We start from the raw sequence: 18,417 nt of genomic DNA, 5'->3' as shown, positions 1-18,417 counted from the left end.
ATTTGTACGAATTTCTAGACCTCATTGGTATGCAGTTCTAGTAGGTGAAGAGGCAGAAGGATGAATAAGTAATTGATAAGGAAGTAAGGCATTCATTCTGGGAGCTACTACTTTAGCGGGAGCATCGTTTAGTAAGCTAACAACCCGCTCTGCATCAGGCGTTGTTTTGCCTTAAGAATTGATCTGAGAGTCTCCAGAATGCCACTGAGGCAGAGAGACAAATCCTCAGTAGGTTTCAGCAGACCAGGACATGCCCTGCTGCCATGGCCCTGAACTTGCTGTATGCCATTGAGGGTGCACAGTGCGGGAAGGCTGAGGCTGAGAGGATGATGGGGATTTGGTTGTTGAGTAATGGGACTGCTTTGTATAAGATCTGGAGCTCTGTGGACAGTTTTCTTTTTTAATTTATTTAAGATGAAAGTTAAGCACTCATCTCAGTATTGATTAGACAAGCAGGAGAGGAGACCACATCCACATAACGGATGATCTAGGCTCAGGAAATGTAATCAGCACGGGCTTAGGTACCTTATGTCCGAGTTGCAGTTGTTCCTGTACTAAATGTCGGGTCTGCATATTTTTTCCCTTGAAGGAACCATTGATCATTGTGTACTGTGTTATTCTATCTGTGAGGGGAAACAAACAACGAAGAAACAAAAAAATAACTAAACTCTGGGACAGTGGGTCAAGCAGCAGAGGAGACCCTCCCCCGCCCTCCCCACTCTATCCCACACCCCACCTCCATCGTCCACCAACTGATGCTCTTCTTTGGAGCTCCAGCATCTTGCTTTTCTGTGCTCTACCACACTGGGCGGTGGAACAGGCTACAGGGTGTCTTGAGTGAAAGGACTTTTGGGTTCCCAGTAATCCTTCAGCTTGCTCAGTGGAGTTCAGGAGTCTTCGCACACGGAACTGTGAATAAAGGTCCTGTCTGGATCCCTCCCTCACCTCCTATGTAATAGAGACACATAAACCTTAGGATCAAAAGATCAGGCTACGGCTATCACCATATTTTATAACATGTAAATATGTCACATAATGGACGTCACGGGAATTGAAAGTTACCACAGCAAATCAGCTCTTTTCTCATGGGAGGGCTTGTTAAATTTATAATGTTGTATGAGCTACCTGGATTCATATTTGTTATTCAACAAGTGTTTAGGCTGTGTGGATTCTTTCATGGGGAAATTCAAAGACTACAAGATTCTGACTGTGGGGTTGGTCTTTCTGGTTCTGGTAAGTACTTTCCCTCTCATTGGCTTTGTTACTGTGTCTCCCTATGTGTAGATTGGTTAACTTCCTTAATCTTGGAGAGGGGACTGAGGGACGCTGTCCTAGTTATAAAATATAATGGATCATGGGGTAGGGGTAATTAGTGGGCTCATGCCAAGGTGTGCTCCTAAGTAATTACACCAAGCAACAGGTCTGATATAAAGTGTTTTTTTTTTGGGGGGGGGGAAGATGGGAGAAGAATAAGGGCCTGGAGAAGAGGTAGAGGCAGACAAGTGAACATGTGGACAGGCAGACAGACAGACGATAGGATAGCCATGAGTGCGAGTGTTCTTGCTCAGATGGAAGGGTATCCTGGGACTTGGAAGCCTAGGAACCATGCGGCTCTGAGTAGACTAGGTATTCCAATGAAAAGGTATCGTGAGACACAGGAGCTCAGTAACCACGGAGCTCTGAGAAGAAGCCTCCTCAGCAGAGGCACTGCAGCTCCCAGGGGAGGGGATCCCCAGCTACACTGAAGACTCAGGAGCCTCAGCCCTGCTCCTTCTCTTCCCTTCTTCCTTCCTTCTCTTCTTCTCTTCATTGCTTCCTGGCTTCTTCTGATGAGAGTCACACTAGGCATCAAATCTCATAAAAGACATGTATAGGACGTTCCAGGGAGAGGAGCTACAACCTCAGGGGTGGCTGCCCTCGGCTCCCAGGAGTGGGAATCGGACAAATGGTTGAGCTTATACAGGATTTCTTAGCAGGAGCTGTTCAGGATAGAGATTTCCAGAGTGAAGATTTGGGGATTTCTAGTCCTGATCTTGGGGTGCTCAAGGATTGATGGGTTTTCTTGTTCAGGGCTGATGGGCTTTACTTCTTAGGGATCGGTGGCTTTTTCACCCCCTTTCCCTGCATCAGGCCCAGGGCTTAGAGTGGAAAGCCTGCCTGTTTCCAGGCGGCCTTGGCTGAGGCACCATCTCTGTGGAGCTGCTCAGGGAGGCTGGGAAGGAGAGACTGTCACTGTGGAGAGCTCCTACAGGACAGCTCCTGCTGAGATGGGACAGACATGAGCCTCTGTGGAGAGCTCCTGTGATTGCTGCAGGCTGAGGAGAAGTCCTGTTGCCTCCATTTTGCCAACTCCTGTGGGGACATCTTATGGCAGACATATGCTGGGGCAGGAAGGACTGGCCAGCGGCAGCACTGCTTTGATGAATTTTGCTGCAATTTGCTTAGGGACTACACTGAGGGTGGAGAAGAGTTGGTGTACAGAAGGACAGAAAGGGGAGAGAGAGAATGCAGGAGGGGGGAAGACCTTTTATATGCATCCCAAACCAGGTGCACCTGGAGGGGACAGCAGCAGTTGATGACATAAGCCATTGTTAGGTCAGTGGGAGGAGTTTAATGGAATGACCTTTAAGCTAATATGTCTCATTTTTTGTTTAATTGAAAATAAGAAACTAGCCGGGCAGTGGTGGTGCATGCCTTTAATCCCAGCACTTGGGAGGCAGAGGCAAGTGGATTTCTGAGTTCGAGGCCAGCCTGGTCTACAGAGTGAGTTCCAGGACAGCCAGAGCTACACAGAGAAACCCTGTCTCAAAAAACCAAACCAACCAAACAAACAAACAAAAACAGGAAGGGGCGATGGTGGGCACGAGTGAATATGTTGTATTCTTTAGACTATTTTCTGCTGACTGGGGTGGAGGGGAAGTCATTTGGGGAGACCCTAAGAAAACTGGGATGCTAGCCAAGTCCTGGGAGAGCTGGCTGTTTCACTGCTGGGATAATATCTGCTGCTAGGAAAGTCCAGGCCCAGTTTAAGGAGTCTGTGGGGCTAGCCTGGAGCACCTGTGGGTAGCTGCTCTGGATCCTTCCTGGATGCAGATCTTGAGCAAACACCTAGACTTGACAGGATACTGAAACACACACATGTATGTATTAGGGGGAGAAGATAAAGTTAAACAGATCAGGGAGAAAAATTTTTTCTTAGGTGTACATTTGAATCTCTTAAGCCCAATGTCCTAGTAGTTGGGGGGAGGGGAGTCCCAAAATGAGGTAATGGGGAGGAATCCCACCCTCTGGAACAGGCAATAGGTGGGAAGCAGGCTGTTGATTGACAGGGTACTGATGTGGAGTCCATTTGACCCATGAGAGGCGGATCCAAGTGGATTCTCTGAAGCTTACAAGAGTCATTTTGAGTTTACGATAAGAGATTAATTTTAGACAGGCTGGCATCACCATTGTTTGTGATCTGTACTGAAATTCACACTGAAGACAAAAGCAGCAGACACACGTCTTTGTGTCATAATAGAGGCTTGGGAAAATGTTTTTTGTTAAAAAACTTAAACACTCCTTAAGGTGAGCTCCGGGAAGACAGACGCCTTCAGTGGAACACAAGGGGCAACAGCTCGATTGCTCTTGGTTTTTATTATGACTACAGACTGTGAAAGAGGGGCTTCTTCCCTCTCTCCAGAAGACGGGGTGTACATAGATTAGCACAGTGAGAAACACTGTTAAGTCTATACTTAGAAGACAACCAGAGGACATTTAGAATCTTGAGCTTGTGACTGTGGTAGTGGCTCATACAGTGGAAGGCTGTACCAGAGTTAGACTAACTTCTCAGAACTCCACTGATCAAGGTTAGAACTCTGAGCGTTCAAATCCTAACACAACAGTAGCACAGCGAGAGGAGGAAATCTGAAGCTTTTAAACTCCCTTTGCATACATTAAATCACTTTATCACCATTTAAGCTTTTGCTTGCACTAACCTTAAAACACCTTCTTAGGTGTTAACCTAAAGCACTTTCTTAGGTCCTCATGACTTAAGCTTCCATATCCTCAGCCTTACACAAGCTTTTACATTGTTCTTCTATCTAGTGATTCACCATGAGTCTCGGGTGGGGTGGTTGATTCCTGGGAGCAGTCACTGTAAAGTGAGTTCTTTTAGATAAAGGAATAGTAAAATGTTAATTCTGAAACCTGTTTATCTTTAACATGAAGCCTGTGAACACGGCAAACCTGTCTTTTTAAATCAGAGATCTAGTCATCTTAACTAGCTGATGAACTGACTAATGAACTAACATGGTGGTGAATTACCTTGGGGTTACAATCTAGTTGTTTGTTGTGCTCTGGTTTAGAATTACGGTTAGCTTAGCCATCAATGTTATCAGAGACCTGCGAAGGATATATTCTAATGTCAATTGCATAGGTAGTAATTAAAATGATAGTCCATAGTCCACTACCTGGACAGGTTCCTGTGGTCTCCATGGCACCCAGGGCAGAGGCAGTCTTTAGCCACCAGGCCCAGAAGATGAGAAGCTTTTTCTGTGGAGGAGGAACATGGGAAAGACTGACCACATCTTATCACAGGCAATATGGGAGAATTAATTCTCCAGGTGTCCTGTTTACCCACAGTTCAGTTGAGCCCTAGCACTGGGCGAGGCACTGAGGGCAGCCTCACCCCATGGTTAGAGTACCCCAATCCTGGTGGAGCCCTTTGTCTCCATGCCTGTGTCTCCCTGGAGACCTTGAGGGACAATGTTAAGATTTTGGAGTCTCTGTCTGTCGTAATAAGATTAAATATATGAAACGCCATACTCCCCACTCACCCACCCACTCCTACCTCACTGCCCTAGTGTTTCCCTATGCTGTGTCATCAAGCCTCCATAGGACCACGGGCCTCCCCTCCATTGATGTCAGATAAGGCCATTTTCTGCTACATATGCATCTGGAGCCATGGGTCTCTCCGTGTGTACTCTTTGGTTGGTAGTTTAATTCCTGGGATGTTGTTTTGTAGGTCCATCCATTTGCCTGCAACTTTCATGATCTCCTTGTTTTTAATGATTCCATGGTGGATGTGGGAGTTCACGCACCCACCAGCAATGGAAGAGTCTCTCCTTGCTCCACATCCTCCCTAGCATGTGCTGTCCCTTGAGTTTTTGATCTTAGCCATTGTGATGAGTGAGATGGATCTCAGAGTTGTTTTGATTTGCATTTCCCTGATGACTAAGGACGTTGAACATTTCTTTATGTGTTTCTTAGCCACTTGAGATTCCTCTTGAGAATTCTCTCTTAGTTCTTTAACCCATTTTTATATTGGGTTATTTGGGTTGTTGGTGTCTAACTTCTTGAGTTCTTTATACATTTTGGATATTAGCCCTTTGTCACATGTAGGGTTGTTGAAAATCTCCAGAACAATCTCTAGACTGTTGTTTGGTCCTATTGGTGTGATTTACAAAAGCTTTTCAGTTTCATGAGGTCCCATTCATAAATTGTTCATCTTAGTGCCTAAGCCACTGATATTCTGTTCAGAAAATTGTCTTCTATATCAAAGAATTCAAAGATATTTCCCACTTTCTATTCTATTCTATTTAGTGTATCTGGTTTAAGATTGAGGTCTTAAAGCAAAAGAAGAAGAAGAAGAAGAAGAAGAAGAAGAAGAAGACGAAGAAGAAGAAGAAGAAGAAGAAGAAGAAGAAGACGAAGAAGAAAAAGAAGAAGAAGAAGAAGAAGAAAGAAAGAGAGAAAGAAAGAAAAAAGAATGAAAAAGAAAAAACAAAAAAACAACAAAAAAGAGGAAAAAAAGATTGAGGTTTTTGTGCAAGGTGATAAATAGGGATCGATTTGCATTCTTCTACATGCAGACATCCAGTTAGACCAGCATCATTTGTTGAAGGTGCTCTCCCTTTTCCATTGTATGCTGTTTGACTCCTTTCTCAAAATCAAAAATCAAGTGTCCATAAGCTTGTGGGTTTATTTCTGGGTCTTCAATTCAATTCCATTGATCAACCTGTCTGTCCATATTTAAAAAGCATCTTTGAAGACCTGCTCATGTCACATGTTGCTGCTTTTACTCTAGATGCCATGACTTCCAGTAACAGAGATGGCTGCCAGCCATGTGGCTGCCCTTAATCAAGATGGCAGCAACGCTATGGCCCTACCTTCTTTATTCTATTGTTAAGCTGGCAAGCAGCCATGTGTTGCTCACATCCCAGAATAGAATCATGTCATATGGTTTAAAATTATCTAAGTACAAACTGTCAATTATAAACCTGTTATGAGTTTTAACCATATCCAATAACTTATAGGTCAATAATCTTGTTTTGACACTGGACTTTAAAATTGTGCCTGGGTTTGCAAAGAGTTAGCAATAACCCAATTTCAGAGCCATTAATAAAGGAGAACTTTAGAGGGAGTTAATAAAAAAAGAAAGACTGGCATGGCTTCCTGGCTCTGCAGCCATGTTCCTGCTCTAAGCTCAACACTGTCAGGAGCTCCATAGCTCCAGAATCTCAACACCCAGCTCCCTAAGTTCCCATTGGTGGGTCACTACCATACCATTTCCGTGCTTCAAACCCCCATGGCCTTTGTGGGGCACATCACCAAACCCACGCTTAGCTGCTGGATCATTCTCTCTTGAACTCAGTCAAACTGCCTTGAGAAGAAAAACACCACACAGACTTAGGTCAGAAACAACGTTACCTCAATCTCTGGGGACAACAACTAAAACCTAACCTTGTAAACCTTATAAATCGGACACCTCCCATGGTGGAGCTTTCTGGATCCACAGTGCAACTGGGAAACTCTAGAAGCTACATCTTGCCCATGGGCTAACCTTGTTCCAAAAGCCTCTAACCCTCTCCTCCTTCTTCTCTTCCTCTGTCTAACCTGGAAGTCCTGGCAAAGAGGCATTTGCTGCTCTTCAGAGTACCTGGGTTTAGTTCCCAGCACCCATAGGGCAGATCACAGCCATTTGTTGCTCTAGATTTGGGTGATTCAAAGTTTACTTCTTGTCTCCTTGGGCACCAGGCATGTAGTACACATATTGATGAATACAAACCACTCATACACCTACAGCTTTTAAAAAAAGGAATAACCCAAGCAGGGACCTCAATTTTTGGTAACATGTGATGACTCAATTGGGACTCCCAAGAAATTCTAGTAACAGCATCACCCCATCCTTGAGATGTTTCTTTCACATAAAAGTCATGGTGACTCAACTGTCAGGCTTATGAAGGACAGACAGAATAACACAAGCACGTTGGACACCTAGGAACTACTCAGCTAACAGTAACATCTTCTTGGAGGAAGAAAATGGGACACGCACAACACACTGGCATATTCCTTTCTCTTTACCCACAGGTATTCTGCCTCATGATGCCTTGGCGTGAACCCATAATCCAGTGGCTCCCACGACCCCGTCCTGCCTCTGAATGTATCCCAGAGACCAACATCTGGGACTCTCTCCCTCAAGAACTCACCAACCTGACCAACCTTCTATACTGGCCTCCAACTGGTGGAGACAGGGATGACTTTTTGGCCTCTACTAGCCCCAAAACCTCTACCTATCACTTGAAGGGTCCTGCCCAGGCCAACTATACCCTGGGAAGTAACCTAGAGGCCATCCTTGTGGCTAGGGATCACTGGGGTAGGCCCAAGGCTCACGGTGGAGATCTGTTTCGGGCACAGCTGCTGGGCCCAGAATTGAGAGCAGGAGTCCCAGGGGAGGTGGAGGACCTGGAGAATGGCACTTACCTCTTGTCCTTCCCCCTGCTCTGGGCTGGACGAGCCCAGGTGCTAGTGAGGCTGATCCACTCCAGCGAGGCAGTTGGGGTCCTGCAAAGAGTCTGGAGAGAGAAACAAGCCACTGTTGATTTTAGAGGCTATTTCCGAGGAACAGATGGCACTCAAGAGACTGTTGTCTGTAATGTGGACCCCCAGTCAACTGGAGCCAAAGGGCCTACCTGCCAGTACAAGGATGTGGTTTCTGGGGAGATCTGGTATTGTGCTCAACCCCCTACTTTGCCCTGCAATGCTTTAGTGGGTCACTCAAGTGGAAGTTACCTGAAGGTGACCACACAACATGATGCAGATCTGCTGGCTCGGTAAGAAATCCAGAATCTTGAGTCCCAGTCTTAACCATAGTCATGTGAAGATTAGAAGACAATTGGAGGAAGTCAGTTCTCCCTTTCCACGATGTGGAGCCCAGGTACCAAACTCAGTCTGTTGGGCTTGGCAGCAAGAAGATGGTGGTTGGTCATCATCTTCATCATCATATCATCATCATTGTCATCATCACCACCATCTAGAGATTCCTGCAGCTCAGAGTGAACTTGAATTTCTTGTGTGATTGAGGCATAAGAATCAAGATTTCAAGGTTTTCCTTGTTTGCACAGTGTCCTAGTTAGGGTCCTACTGCTGTGAAGATATGCTGTGTCCAAGGCAATTCTCGTAAAGACAACATTTACTTGGGGCTGGCTTTCGGTTTCAGAAGTTCAGTCCATTGTCATCAAGGCAGGAACATGGCAGCATCCAGGCAGGCATTGTGCGGGAGGATCTGAGAGTTCTGCATCTCCATCTGAAGGTGGCTAGGATTAGACTAGCTTCCAGGCATCTAGAATGAGGGTTTTAAAGCCCAAGCCCACAATGGCACACCTACCCTAACAAGGCCACACCTCCAAATAGTGCCACTCCATTGGCTAGGCATACTGAAACCACCACACTAGTGAATACGAGTTTACCCTGGGAAGCATGATCATGAGACCCTGTGTCAAAAAAGCATGGGGAGGGCGCTACATTCCCCTGTAACTGTGTATTTTGTGTAAGAAGAGTAACAAAATCTATCGTGCTTTCTAGACTTTAGTGACAGGCAAATCACATTTCTGGCATGCTGTGGAGCTCTGTTTATTATAAAAGAGAACCACGTGGCTCTTCAGTTATCTTAACTCTTAGTGAAATGATAAGTCCCTTCCTTGTATATTCCTCCTAACCACTATAGTCGCCCCATGTTATTGTGCCTACTTTACTGTAGTGACCTGGATTTAGGCAGAGAATAACTAATCAGTCAGTCATGGTCTGCTCTTTACAAATCCAATTTTCAGCTGGTCAACCTCCCTCAAAGCTAATACTCAGTGTTTCTTCAGGAATGTGACAGACCAGAGACTCCCTTCAGGCATACCTCCAATCCTGGTCCTACCAGCAGCACAGGGGAACGTCAGTAACGTGGGTGAGTGAGACCTGAACATGGTGGGGTTGGAGATGGGCATCAGCTTAAATGGGTTGTGGGCGTGTGTGTGTGTGTGTGTGTGTGTGTGTGTGTGTGTGTGCATGTGTGTGTGCGTGTGTGTGTGTGCATATGCCTGCATGTGTTGTGTGGGTGGGGTTCACTCTCCTGTGCAGAGGTATATGGAGACCAGGCTAATATGAAAATGTTCTCCCCAATTGTTCTGTCTTATTTTACTTTAAGTTGTGCTATACTTCCAATTACATGCTTTGTGCACCCTGGTGTGTGTGTGTATGAGAACATATGGGCCATGTCAGACATATGGCTTGCAGAGGACGACTTGCAGAAGTTAGTACTCTTTCTACAGTGTGAGTCCCAGGAGTTGAGCTCAGGTCATCAGGCTTGGGAGCAGGCATCTTTACCCGCTGAGCCATCTCACTGGCTCCTATGGTGGATTTTCCTTTTGTTTTGTTGTTGTTGTTTTCTGTTCCCCCCACCCACCCACCCACCCAAGGGAATGGGTTTCAGTGGTTTGAAAATCGGTAGGAATCAGAGCCAAAACAGGTGAGATCCTACCAAGGATGCACAAGGGTGGCTGGGTAGCTGGTGTTCAGTCAGAAAGCAAGGCAGTCAGGTTGGACCCAGGTCCACTGCACATATTACTGCCCATAGAGGCTCCACGTGCAGTGTTTGCAAAGTGACCAACTGGGGGACATCGACTAATCAAGCATCCATATTCAGAGGGTACCAGTCTCAGTCTCTCTCTCTCTCTCTCTCTCTCTCTCTCTCTCTCTCTCTCTCTCTCTCTCTCTCTCTGTGTGTGTGTGTGTGTGTGTGTGTGTCTTGGTGCTTCCTCATTAAAGAAGAAATGGATGGCATTGTGCCTCCCTCCAAGAAGTAAGAAACTCTTGAATTGATCATGTGCCCAACCCAAAGGTGACACTGAATGGGGAGGCAGAAATGATCTATAGGGACCTTCCCAGCAACAGACAGAGCTGGAATCAGGGTAGTCCTTGAGAGTCCACATGAAAATACACACATGTACACTGCACACATGTACACTGCACACACATACACTGCACACATGCACATATGCACACATGCAAGCAGAATGAAGTCATTGTGTAAACTCTGCTCAACACCTAAAGGACACTGGACAGAGAGGGTGGAATGTACCAGTTGCTTCATGCTGGCCCTGAATATATCTGATACAGTGCCCCTAGAGGAGGCCAGGTTGGGTCTAGAGCCTCAGGCACAAGGATGCAAGTGTTCAGCCCTGTGCCATTGTGTCCATCCTCTTGAAATTTCTGGGCTGAAGTTCAACCCCTAGCATCTTCTACTCCCCAAATGCATGGCCACTGAGGGAAGTAGTTGAATTGTTTGCACATGTTGGTGACCACGCCTACAAGTAAAGTTGTTGGCCACCAGCCATTAGCCTGAGGATGGAGGAATGGCTACAGGTACTAGGTCATTTCTGGCATAGTAAACACGGGGACACATAACAGTGCTTTTTGGTTTTACAGACAAAGTCTCTCATTGAGCATGGAGCTTGATGTTCAGCTAGGCTGGCTGATCAGTGAGGTTCTGCCATTTCTACCTCTATAAGTGATGGGGTTCCAGGCATATCACATGTTCTAGAGGTCAAACATAGGTCCTCAACATTGTACAACCCACTGAGCCACTCCCCCCACCCCCTCAAATCTGTTTATTTCAGATCTTTTGCCTCTGTCCTACCAGAATACTTTAGTACATTAGTTAGTACTGGGGCTGTAACAGCGTACGTCTTGCGGTCAAATGCTATCCTTGTCTTTGAGTGTTCTTTTGAAAAACCCCCTTTATAGGCTGGTGATAGGACTTAGTGGTAGAGCACTTGCCTAACTGACCAGCACAGAATGCCATCCCTACCGCTTCTGGGTCATCATCATTATTCTTGGTCATGATAAATTGCTTAGTATTCTAGGTCCCTAGTGCCCCCATCTCTAAGTGGAGACATGAACAGGGCTACGTTCAGAGTGTAGAGATCCCAGCACTCTCTAGGTGAAGTCAGAAGAATTAGGAAGACAGGATCATTCTCATCTGCATGGGAAGTTATTAAGTACATAAGACTGTTTCAAACACTCTTGTGCACACACACACACGCGTACACACACAGGCATGTACACACACACACATGCAAGCACAAACACACTCATGCATGCACACACATACACATATAGGCACGTGCACACACACACGCTGCCACACACTAGGACCTCACAGGCCCTGTCAGAGTGCATTGATACACTACATATAAAGTATGGAGAGGAATGCCTGACAGGACTACCAAAATGGCTCTTTGGGAGAAGGTGCTGCTCCCAAGGCTGATGACCTGGGACATACACTGTGAAGGGAAGAAGAAACTCCCAAAGGCTGTCCTCTGAGTAGCACATGTCTGCTGTGGTATACACACATGTGAATGCATACACACAGACACACACACAAACACACATACCAATAAATAAATGTTAAAAACAATTCATTTACAAAACATGTAAAGAATACTGCCATTTAATAAAATTTCATGTTGTGCCTTTTAAACAAAATTTAATTTTCTCTATTCTTGTCTCCCCTGTAGCCTTGCCTTCAAGACCCCCATGCCACCCGGGCCACCCATCTCCAAAACCCTCTGGCTTCTACCACCAAGACAGATGGCACTCAACATTCTGTTCTAGCCGCTCTTTCCCCACCGTGGACAGCATCCTGAGCTGCCTGGCTGGCCACAGTGTCTACATGATGGGGGATTCCACACTTCGGCAGTGGTGGGAGTATCTGCGAGACACAGTGCCCTGTGAGTGGCCATGAGGGAGAGGAGGGCCTGTGGGGACTCATGATGGAGAAGCCTGACAGCAGTTGCATTGAAGGCGACTTCCTCACTTAGTAGAAAGATGGTGCAGGCTGCTGGGTCTTTCTGAAGGACAAAGAGTGAAGGAGCTGGGTGTTTGCTCTCTTTTATGATGGAGGCATTTTCTCAGTTGAGGTTTCCCTTTCCAGACAACTCCAGGTTGTGACAAGTTGGCAAAGAACAAACCAGGACACCCAAGGATCCAGGCCCTGGTGCAGCACTAAGATTACAAGTATGCACGACCACACCTAGCTTTTTTTTTTTTTTTTTTTTTTTTTGAGACAGGGTTTCTCTGTACAGCCCTGGCTGTCCTGGAACTCACTGTGTAGACCAGCCTCAAACTCAGAAATCATCCTGCCTCTGCCTCCCAAGTGCTGGGATTAAAGCGCCACCACTGCCCGCACACCCAGCTTTTTAACATAGGTTCTTGGAGCTGCAACACAGGTTCTTATGTGTGTCCTGCAAACAGGTTATGAAATGAGTACCTCTTCAGCCCAAGTCTTAAGTTATGTTAGAGCTGCCACAGTGAGCTACAGGCTGGCCAGGGCTATGTAGCGAGATCTTCCTAAAAAATCAAAGGGAGAGAGAGAGAGAGAAAGAGAGAGAGAGAGAGAGAGAGAGAGAGAGAGAGAGAGAGAGACAGAGACAGAGACAGAGAGAGACAGAGAGAGAGAGACAGACAGAGGCAGGGAGAGACACAGACACAGAGAGACAGAGAGATAAAAAGCAAACGAAAGAGGAAAAAAAGCAAAGAAAAAAAGGAGAGGAAAAGGAGAAACTGGTTTTGGTGGTATACAACAGATGTGAAAGCTGATGGATAAAAGTCCGGCGTCTTCCTGGCACAGTAATTTTGAGACTGGAACAGGTTACAGAGGACCTTGTCTCAAAACAAAAACAATGACAACAAAAATATCTGAAAGTCACTCTCAAGATGCTCGCTGCCTGGTTGGGCTAGGAGAGACTGAGAGCGTGGAGAGCGGTTTCTGTAGAGAAAATAGGCTCGGTTTACTTGCATTGCACTTGAGGCTGTGGAGCAACATGAGACAGTGTCCCGAAGGACGCTTAGTATGGAAGGACACTCAGGAAACTGCTAGCGCTTAGACAAAAACCCAAGAAAGGGACCTGAGTGGATGCCCCACGAAGAAAAGACAGTAAAGAAGACAGTTAGAGGCCGGGAAAAGGTCTCAGTGGGTAAAGCATTTGCTATGCCTGCCTGGTGACCTGAGTTCGACCCACATGGTGAAGGGAAAGAACTGACTCAAGAGTTGACCTCCACACACACTCTGAGCTACACACATGCTCACACTCACACACGTGTCTTCAACACGCAGTACACACACAGTAAACACATGCCCACACTCACACACGTATGTTATGAGCACACATACTGATACAACAATAAGAAGGAAGGAAGGAAGGAAGGAAGGAAGGAAGGAAGGAAGGAAGGAAAAAGAGGGGGAGAAAAAGGAAGGGGGTGCAAGGGAAAGGGGACAGGGGAAAACAGATTATAACATGGGACATGATGTTGTCTGACTGTAATCTCAGTAGGTGAAGGCAGGAAGACCATGAGTCCAGGACCACCCTCCACCAGCACGGGCAGTGAGACCCTTTCTCACTCCTTCCCTTAAAAACAGCTGAGGGAAAGAAGAAAGGAAAAAGAAGACAGAGGTGTGAATAACAGACAGAAATTATAGGGCTCAGAGCTGGAGTCGTGTATGGGGTATAAGAGTGCTTACAGAACACCTGAGTTTGGTTCCCACAACACACATCAGATGGGTCACAACTACCTCTTGTAGAGAGCAAGAAGTCCTTGTGCACACAGACAAGCACTGGAGAAGCCAGGAGGTGACACAGGCTTGTCACTTCAAAGGTGTCTGCCTGCCTTCCTCCCAGAATGCTATGTCCTTTACAACCTGGTGATCCTTTGCTTTCTGTGCTGTCTCAGGGCCAGGCCAGTCCTGACTCCCAGGAGAAGGGTGTTTCCCTCAGTCAGTCTCCCTAGACCCTTATCTTAGGCATTGTTTCTAAGTCAACAGAGCCCATCTTTATGGAAGAAGCCATGTGTTCTGTGGAAAGAGCTTCAATGTGCTCATGTCTTAATTAGAGGCTGAGCTGGTTGTCATCACGTCACTCTTTCAAATTGTGTTGTGTTTAATTCTGGCTAAAGTAAGCCAGCTGCTGTCAGACTGCAGCAGTTTGGCCCAGCACTGGTTGACTGAGTCCAGCTGAAGCTAGTTTCCCTCTAACCTCACCTGGATTGTTTCCCTTCTGTCTGGGATGCTTGCAGGGACTCCCACAACCTATAACTCCAGCTCCAGGGAATTCCATCCTGCTTATGGCATCTCCAGACACTTGTCCCCACTTGCATATGACCACAGAGAGACACACATAAAACATACACATAACTGAGAAATAAAAATACCTGAGTGTGGTGTCTCACATCTCTCAGGATCTGGGAGGCAAAGAAGGTAGGTAGCTCTCTGTGAATGTTAGTCTAGCCTCACCTAATCTGCTCCAGGTCAGCCAGGGCTATAGAGAGGGAAACTGTCTTAAAAAAAAAATAAGGTGAAAACTGGGCAGGATGGCATATACCTGCAATTCCAGGAAAGGGAAGTGGAGAGAGGAACAGAGCTTAAATAATCTTTGGTATATGTGAAGTGTGAGGTCAGCCTGGGCTACCACATGAGAGCCTGTCTTAAGAAAATATATTTTTGAAAGACAGCGTAGTGTCACACAGCTTTAATCTCAACAATAAGGAAACAGAGGCAAGCAGATGCATGACTTTGAAGACAGCCTGGTTTTTACAGTGAGTTTCAAGCCAGCCAGGCTACATAGTGAGACCTTGTGTCACGAAACAAACATATGTTTGTAAAAGGGAATTTTTCACAGTGCTGTTAATTCATTATTAATTTTTTTTTTTTTTTTTTTTTTTTTTTGGTTTTTCGAGACAGGGTTTCTATGTAGTCCTGGCTGTCCTGGAACTCACTCTGTAGACCAGGCTGGCCTCGAACTCAGAGATTCGCCTGCCTCTGCCTCCCAAGTGCTGGGATTAAAGGCGTGTGCCACTACTGCTCAGCCATTATTAATTTTTTTTATCTCCCTGTGTGTGCATACAGTTACATATTATCATGTGTAAGAATTTCAGGGGACCATGTGCAAGAGCTGATTCTCTCCTTCTACCATATGAATCCCAGGGGATCAAGTTCAAGTCATGTGTGCCGGCAGCAAGAGCCCTTCCAGGCTGAGCCATCTTGCTTGGTTCCCTAAGTTAAAACCTTCTTTCTCCTCCTCCCAACAGCCCTGAAGCCAGTTGATCTACATGTCACTTATCAGGTAGGTCCCCTGATGGCTGTGGAGACAACTCGGGGGACGGTGTTGCACTGGAGGGCCCATAGCTGGCCCTTGCGTTCGGCCCGCACCCCAGTGGCCTCCCTGCACTCTGTGGCCAGAGAACTCCATGGCCTGGCTGGGGGCCCCTACACAGTGGTGGTGCTGGGCATGGGAGCCCACTTTACCACTTTCCCTCCCTCCATCTTTGCTCGAAGACTGGCAGGGATTCGGGCAGCTGTGAAGGCCCTGCTGGACCGGGAACCCAGCACTCTGGTCATCATCAAACTGGCCAATACTGGCTACAAATCCGTGTACGGCAGTGACTGGCTGACAGTCCAGGTGAACCGCCTCCTCCGCGCTGCCTTTGTTGGCCTCCGAGTGGCCTTTGTGGATGCGTGGGAAATGACCTCCAGCCTGGCTGTGCCAGACAACATCCACCCAGGGAAGCTTATTGTCCGCAATGAAGTGGAATTATTTCTGTCCTTCATCTGTCCCACCTGAGTGCTCCTGAGGGATCTGAGCATGGATGGACAGCCTGGGTGTGGCCATTTAAAAATGAACTGATACTGATGGAAAGCTGCAGCTGCCCCGGCTCACCCGCTGTGACACTTTGGTTCCATATTTTATACTTCTCTCTATGCACCACATGGACAGAGACCACGTTTTGCATAGTTTTTTTTTTTCTTTTATGATGTAAGGGTTTGTGTGTGGTGTGTGTATACATACAACTACAGGTGCTGCCCCCTGTCTGCACAGAGGCCAGAGCATCCTGTTCTATCACTCTCTTCCTTGTTCTTTGAGTCTCTCATTGACACCAGACCTAGGCTGACGGCCAGCAAGCATCCTGTTTTGTGTCCACAGCTCTGTGGTTGCAGGCACAAAGTTCTTATCAGATTTGTTAATGTGTTTCTTGGAATTCAAACTCAAGCCCTCATGTTTACACCCTTACGTTTTTTAAAGACAGCCCTTAGCTGGGTGGGGGTGCCCCAGACCTTCAATCCCTGGCCCCAGGAAGCCAGAGGCAGTAGTATCTCTGAAAGTTTGAGGGCAGCTTGGTCCACAGAGTGAGTTCCACGACAGCCAGGGGCACACAGAGAGAAATGCTGCCTTGAAAAACCAGAATGAAAAAAAAAAAATAGAAAAGAAAGAAAAATGGAAAGAAGTGTTGCTGCCAGTATTAAAAATGATCGGCAGTCCCCGCACTTCTTCTGGCACCGGCGGGCCACGTGGCACCAGAGCTCCGAAATCTCTCCATCCAACCCGCTAAGTTCCCTCTGGCGAGCCACTACCATGCCAGCCTCATGCTTCAAAATTCTCACAGCCTTTGCGGTGCACATCAGGCAAACTCACACTTTGCTGCTGTGCCTTTCTCTCTTGAACTCAGTTGAGTCGCCGAAAAAAGAAAAACATCACACAAACTTAGTTCAGAAACAATGGTAACTCAGTCTCTGGGTGCAACAACTAAACTGCTAATCTTGTAAGTCATATTAAGTCTAAAACCTCCGGTGGAGAATCCTGGTGGATTCGACAAACCAGGAGACCTATCTTGCTCTAACGCTGTCCCATCCAAACTGCCTGTAACCTCTCTTCTTTTCCTTCTCTTCCTCTGTCCAACCCGGAAGTTCCACCTCCTACTCGCCCAGTGATTGGCTCTTTTATTCATTAGGGGCTGAATCATAAGAAGTCCTGAGTATGTGACTCATTCCTTGTTCCAGACAGCCCCGCCCAGGAGAGTGGAGCTAGCATTAAAATACAAACAGTATTTTGCCCATCCACAGGGAGGGAGAGGAGGGAGGAAGAGAGAGAGAAAGAGAGAGAAGGGGAGGTGGGGAAGACAGTGCGCAGTGCACTTCGATCAAGAGAAACAAACAGAAACCCCTGGGCACTGTTAGTATCTACTAGTCTAACTACCTCTCATCAAGCTAAATGCTTAGATTCAAAATAAGTGTTACTGGTGCTAGAGAGATGGCTCCATGGCTGCTCTTTCAGAGAACATAGGTTTGATTCCCAGCAATATTGTGACGGCTCACAACCATCTATAACTTCAATTCCAGAGAATCTAATCCCGTCTTCCTACTTCCTCAGGCCCTGCATACAAGTGCACATAAATACAAACAAACGGTGCATGTACACACAGTCAAGTCAATATATCAGATTTTTAAAAATTACCAATGTCAAAGCTTGCCTGTAGACACAACAAAATCGTGTGCCTGATAAGCCTTAAAATAAACAGAAGGGTGACGGAGAGATGCACTGCGCTGTGAGTGTTTTCTCTTGCAAAGCACCCCAGTTAGACAGTGGCTTACAACGCCCTCGAACTCTTGTTCCCATGGAAACAGTGACCTCTTCTGGCCGTCATGGGCACCTGCATGCATATAGCATATACTCATACAGACACACAAACCTATACAAGAACAAAATAAACAAATAAATAAATAAAGCTGGGCCTGGTGGCACAGGCCTTTAATCCCAGCACTATGTAGGTAGAGTGATGTGGATCTCTGAGTTCAAGACCAGCTTGGTAATAAAATATTAATGTCCAGCAATCAAAAGCCTGCCTTTGGCTACCCTAACTAACACGCCTATTCAAAACAAAGCAACTCATCCTAACACAGGTTTCCTCTTTTTCCTTTATGAACTGCCATTTGCCTAAAGACTACATCTGTCTCCACTTTATCCAGAGGCAGTCCTTTGTCCCTCTGGGGCAAATATTTTTTCCCCTCTTCCTTGTCTTCTATTCCCACTCTTTGTCCCTCTGGAGCAAATAAATCTCCTTCATGTTGAAAGTTTGGTCTTGGTGTGTCCTGTGCCAACTCCCGTCTTTTCAAACAGAACATCAAGAGTGAAAACATTGTACCAGTCAGCCAATGATGGAACACACCTTCAGTCATAGAACTGTACAGGCAAAAACCAGAGGAGCTCTGTGGGTTCTAGGCCAGCCTAGTCTACATTTGTGAGATCCTGTCTCAAGATCAACCAACCAAGCAATCAAGCC

The 18,417-nt window shown here is 46.4% G+C and overlaps 1 protein-coding gene across 3 annotated transcripts; it reads left to right on the top strand.

The window, feature by feature from the left end:
- The first annotated feature begins 1,102 nt into the window (after nt 1-1,102).
- Nucleotides 1,103-18,208, top strand: LOC143437979 (NXPE family member 3-like). 3 transcript variants are annotated; one of them, XM_076923367.1, is made up of 6 exons: nt 1,103-1,233; nt 5,584-5,884; nt 7,351-8,093; nt 9,132-9,214; nt 11,826-12,038; nt 15,391-18,208. In XM_076923367.1, the coding sequence occupies exons 3-6, from the start codon at nt 7,363-7,365 to the stop codon at nt 15,921-15,923; spliced, it is 1,560 nt and encodes a 519-aa protein (XP_076779482.1). In that variant the 5' UTR covers nt 1,103-1,233; nt 5,584-5,884; nt 7,351-7,362; the 3' UTR covers nt 15,924-18,208. The 3 variants fall into 3 exon arrangements, with proteins under 3 accessions (XP_076779482.1, XP_076779481.1, XP_076779480.1); XM_076923366.1 differs by having other exon boundaries at nt 5,584-8,093; XM_076923365.1 differs by lacking the exon at nt 5,584-5,884 and having other exon boundaries at nt 1,131-1,233.
- Nucleotides 18,209-18,417: the final 209 nt, after the last annotated feature.

The sequence above is a fragment of the Arvicanthis niloticus genome, chromosome 24 (genome assembly GCF_011762505.2).
Source record: "Arvicanthis niloticus isolate mArvNil1 chromosome 24, mArvNil1.pat.X, whole genome shotgun sequence".
Taxonomy (NCBI): domain Eukaryota; kingdom Metazoa; phylum Chordata; class Mammalia; order Rodentia; family Muridae; genus Arvicanthis; species Arvicanthis niloticus.
This window is presented reverse-complemented; position numbering and strand designations above follow the sequence as displayed.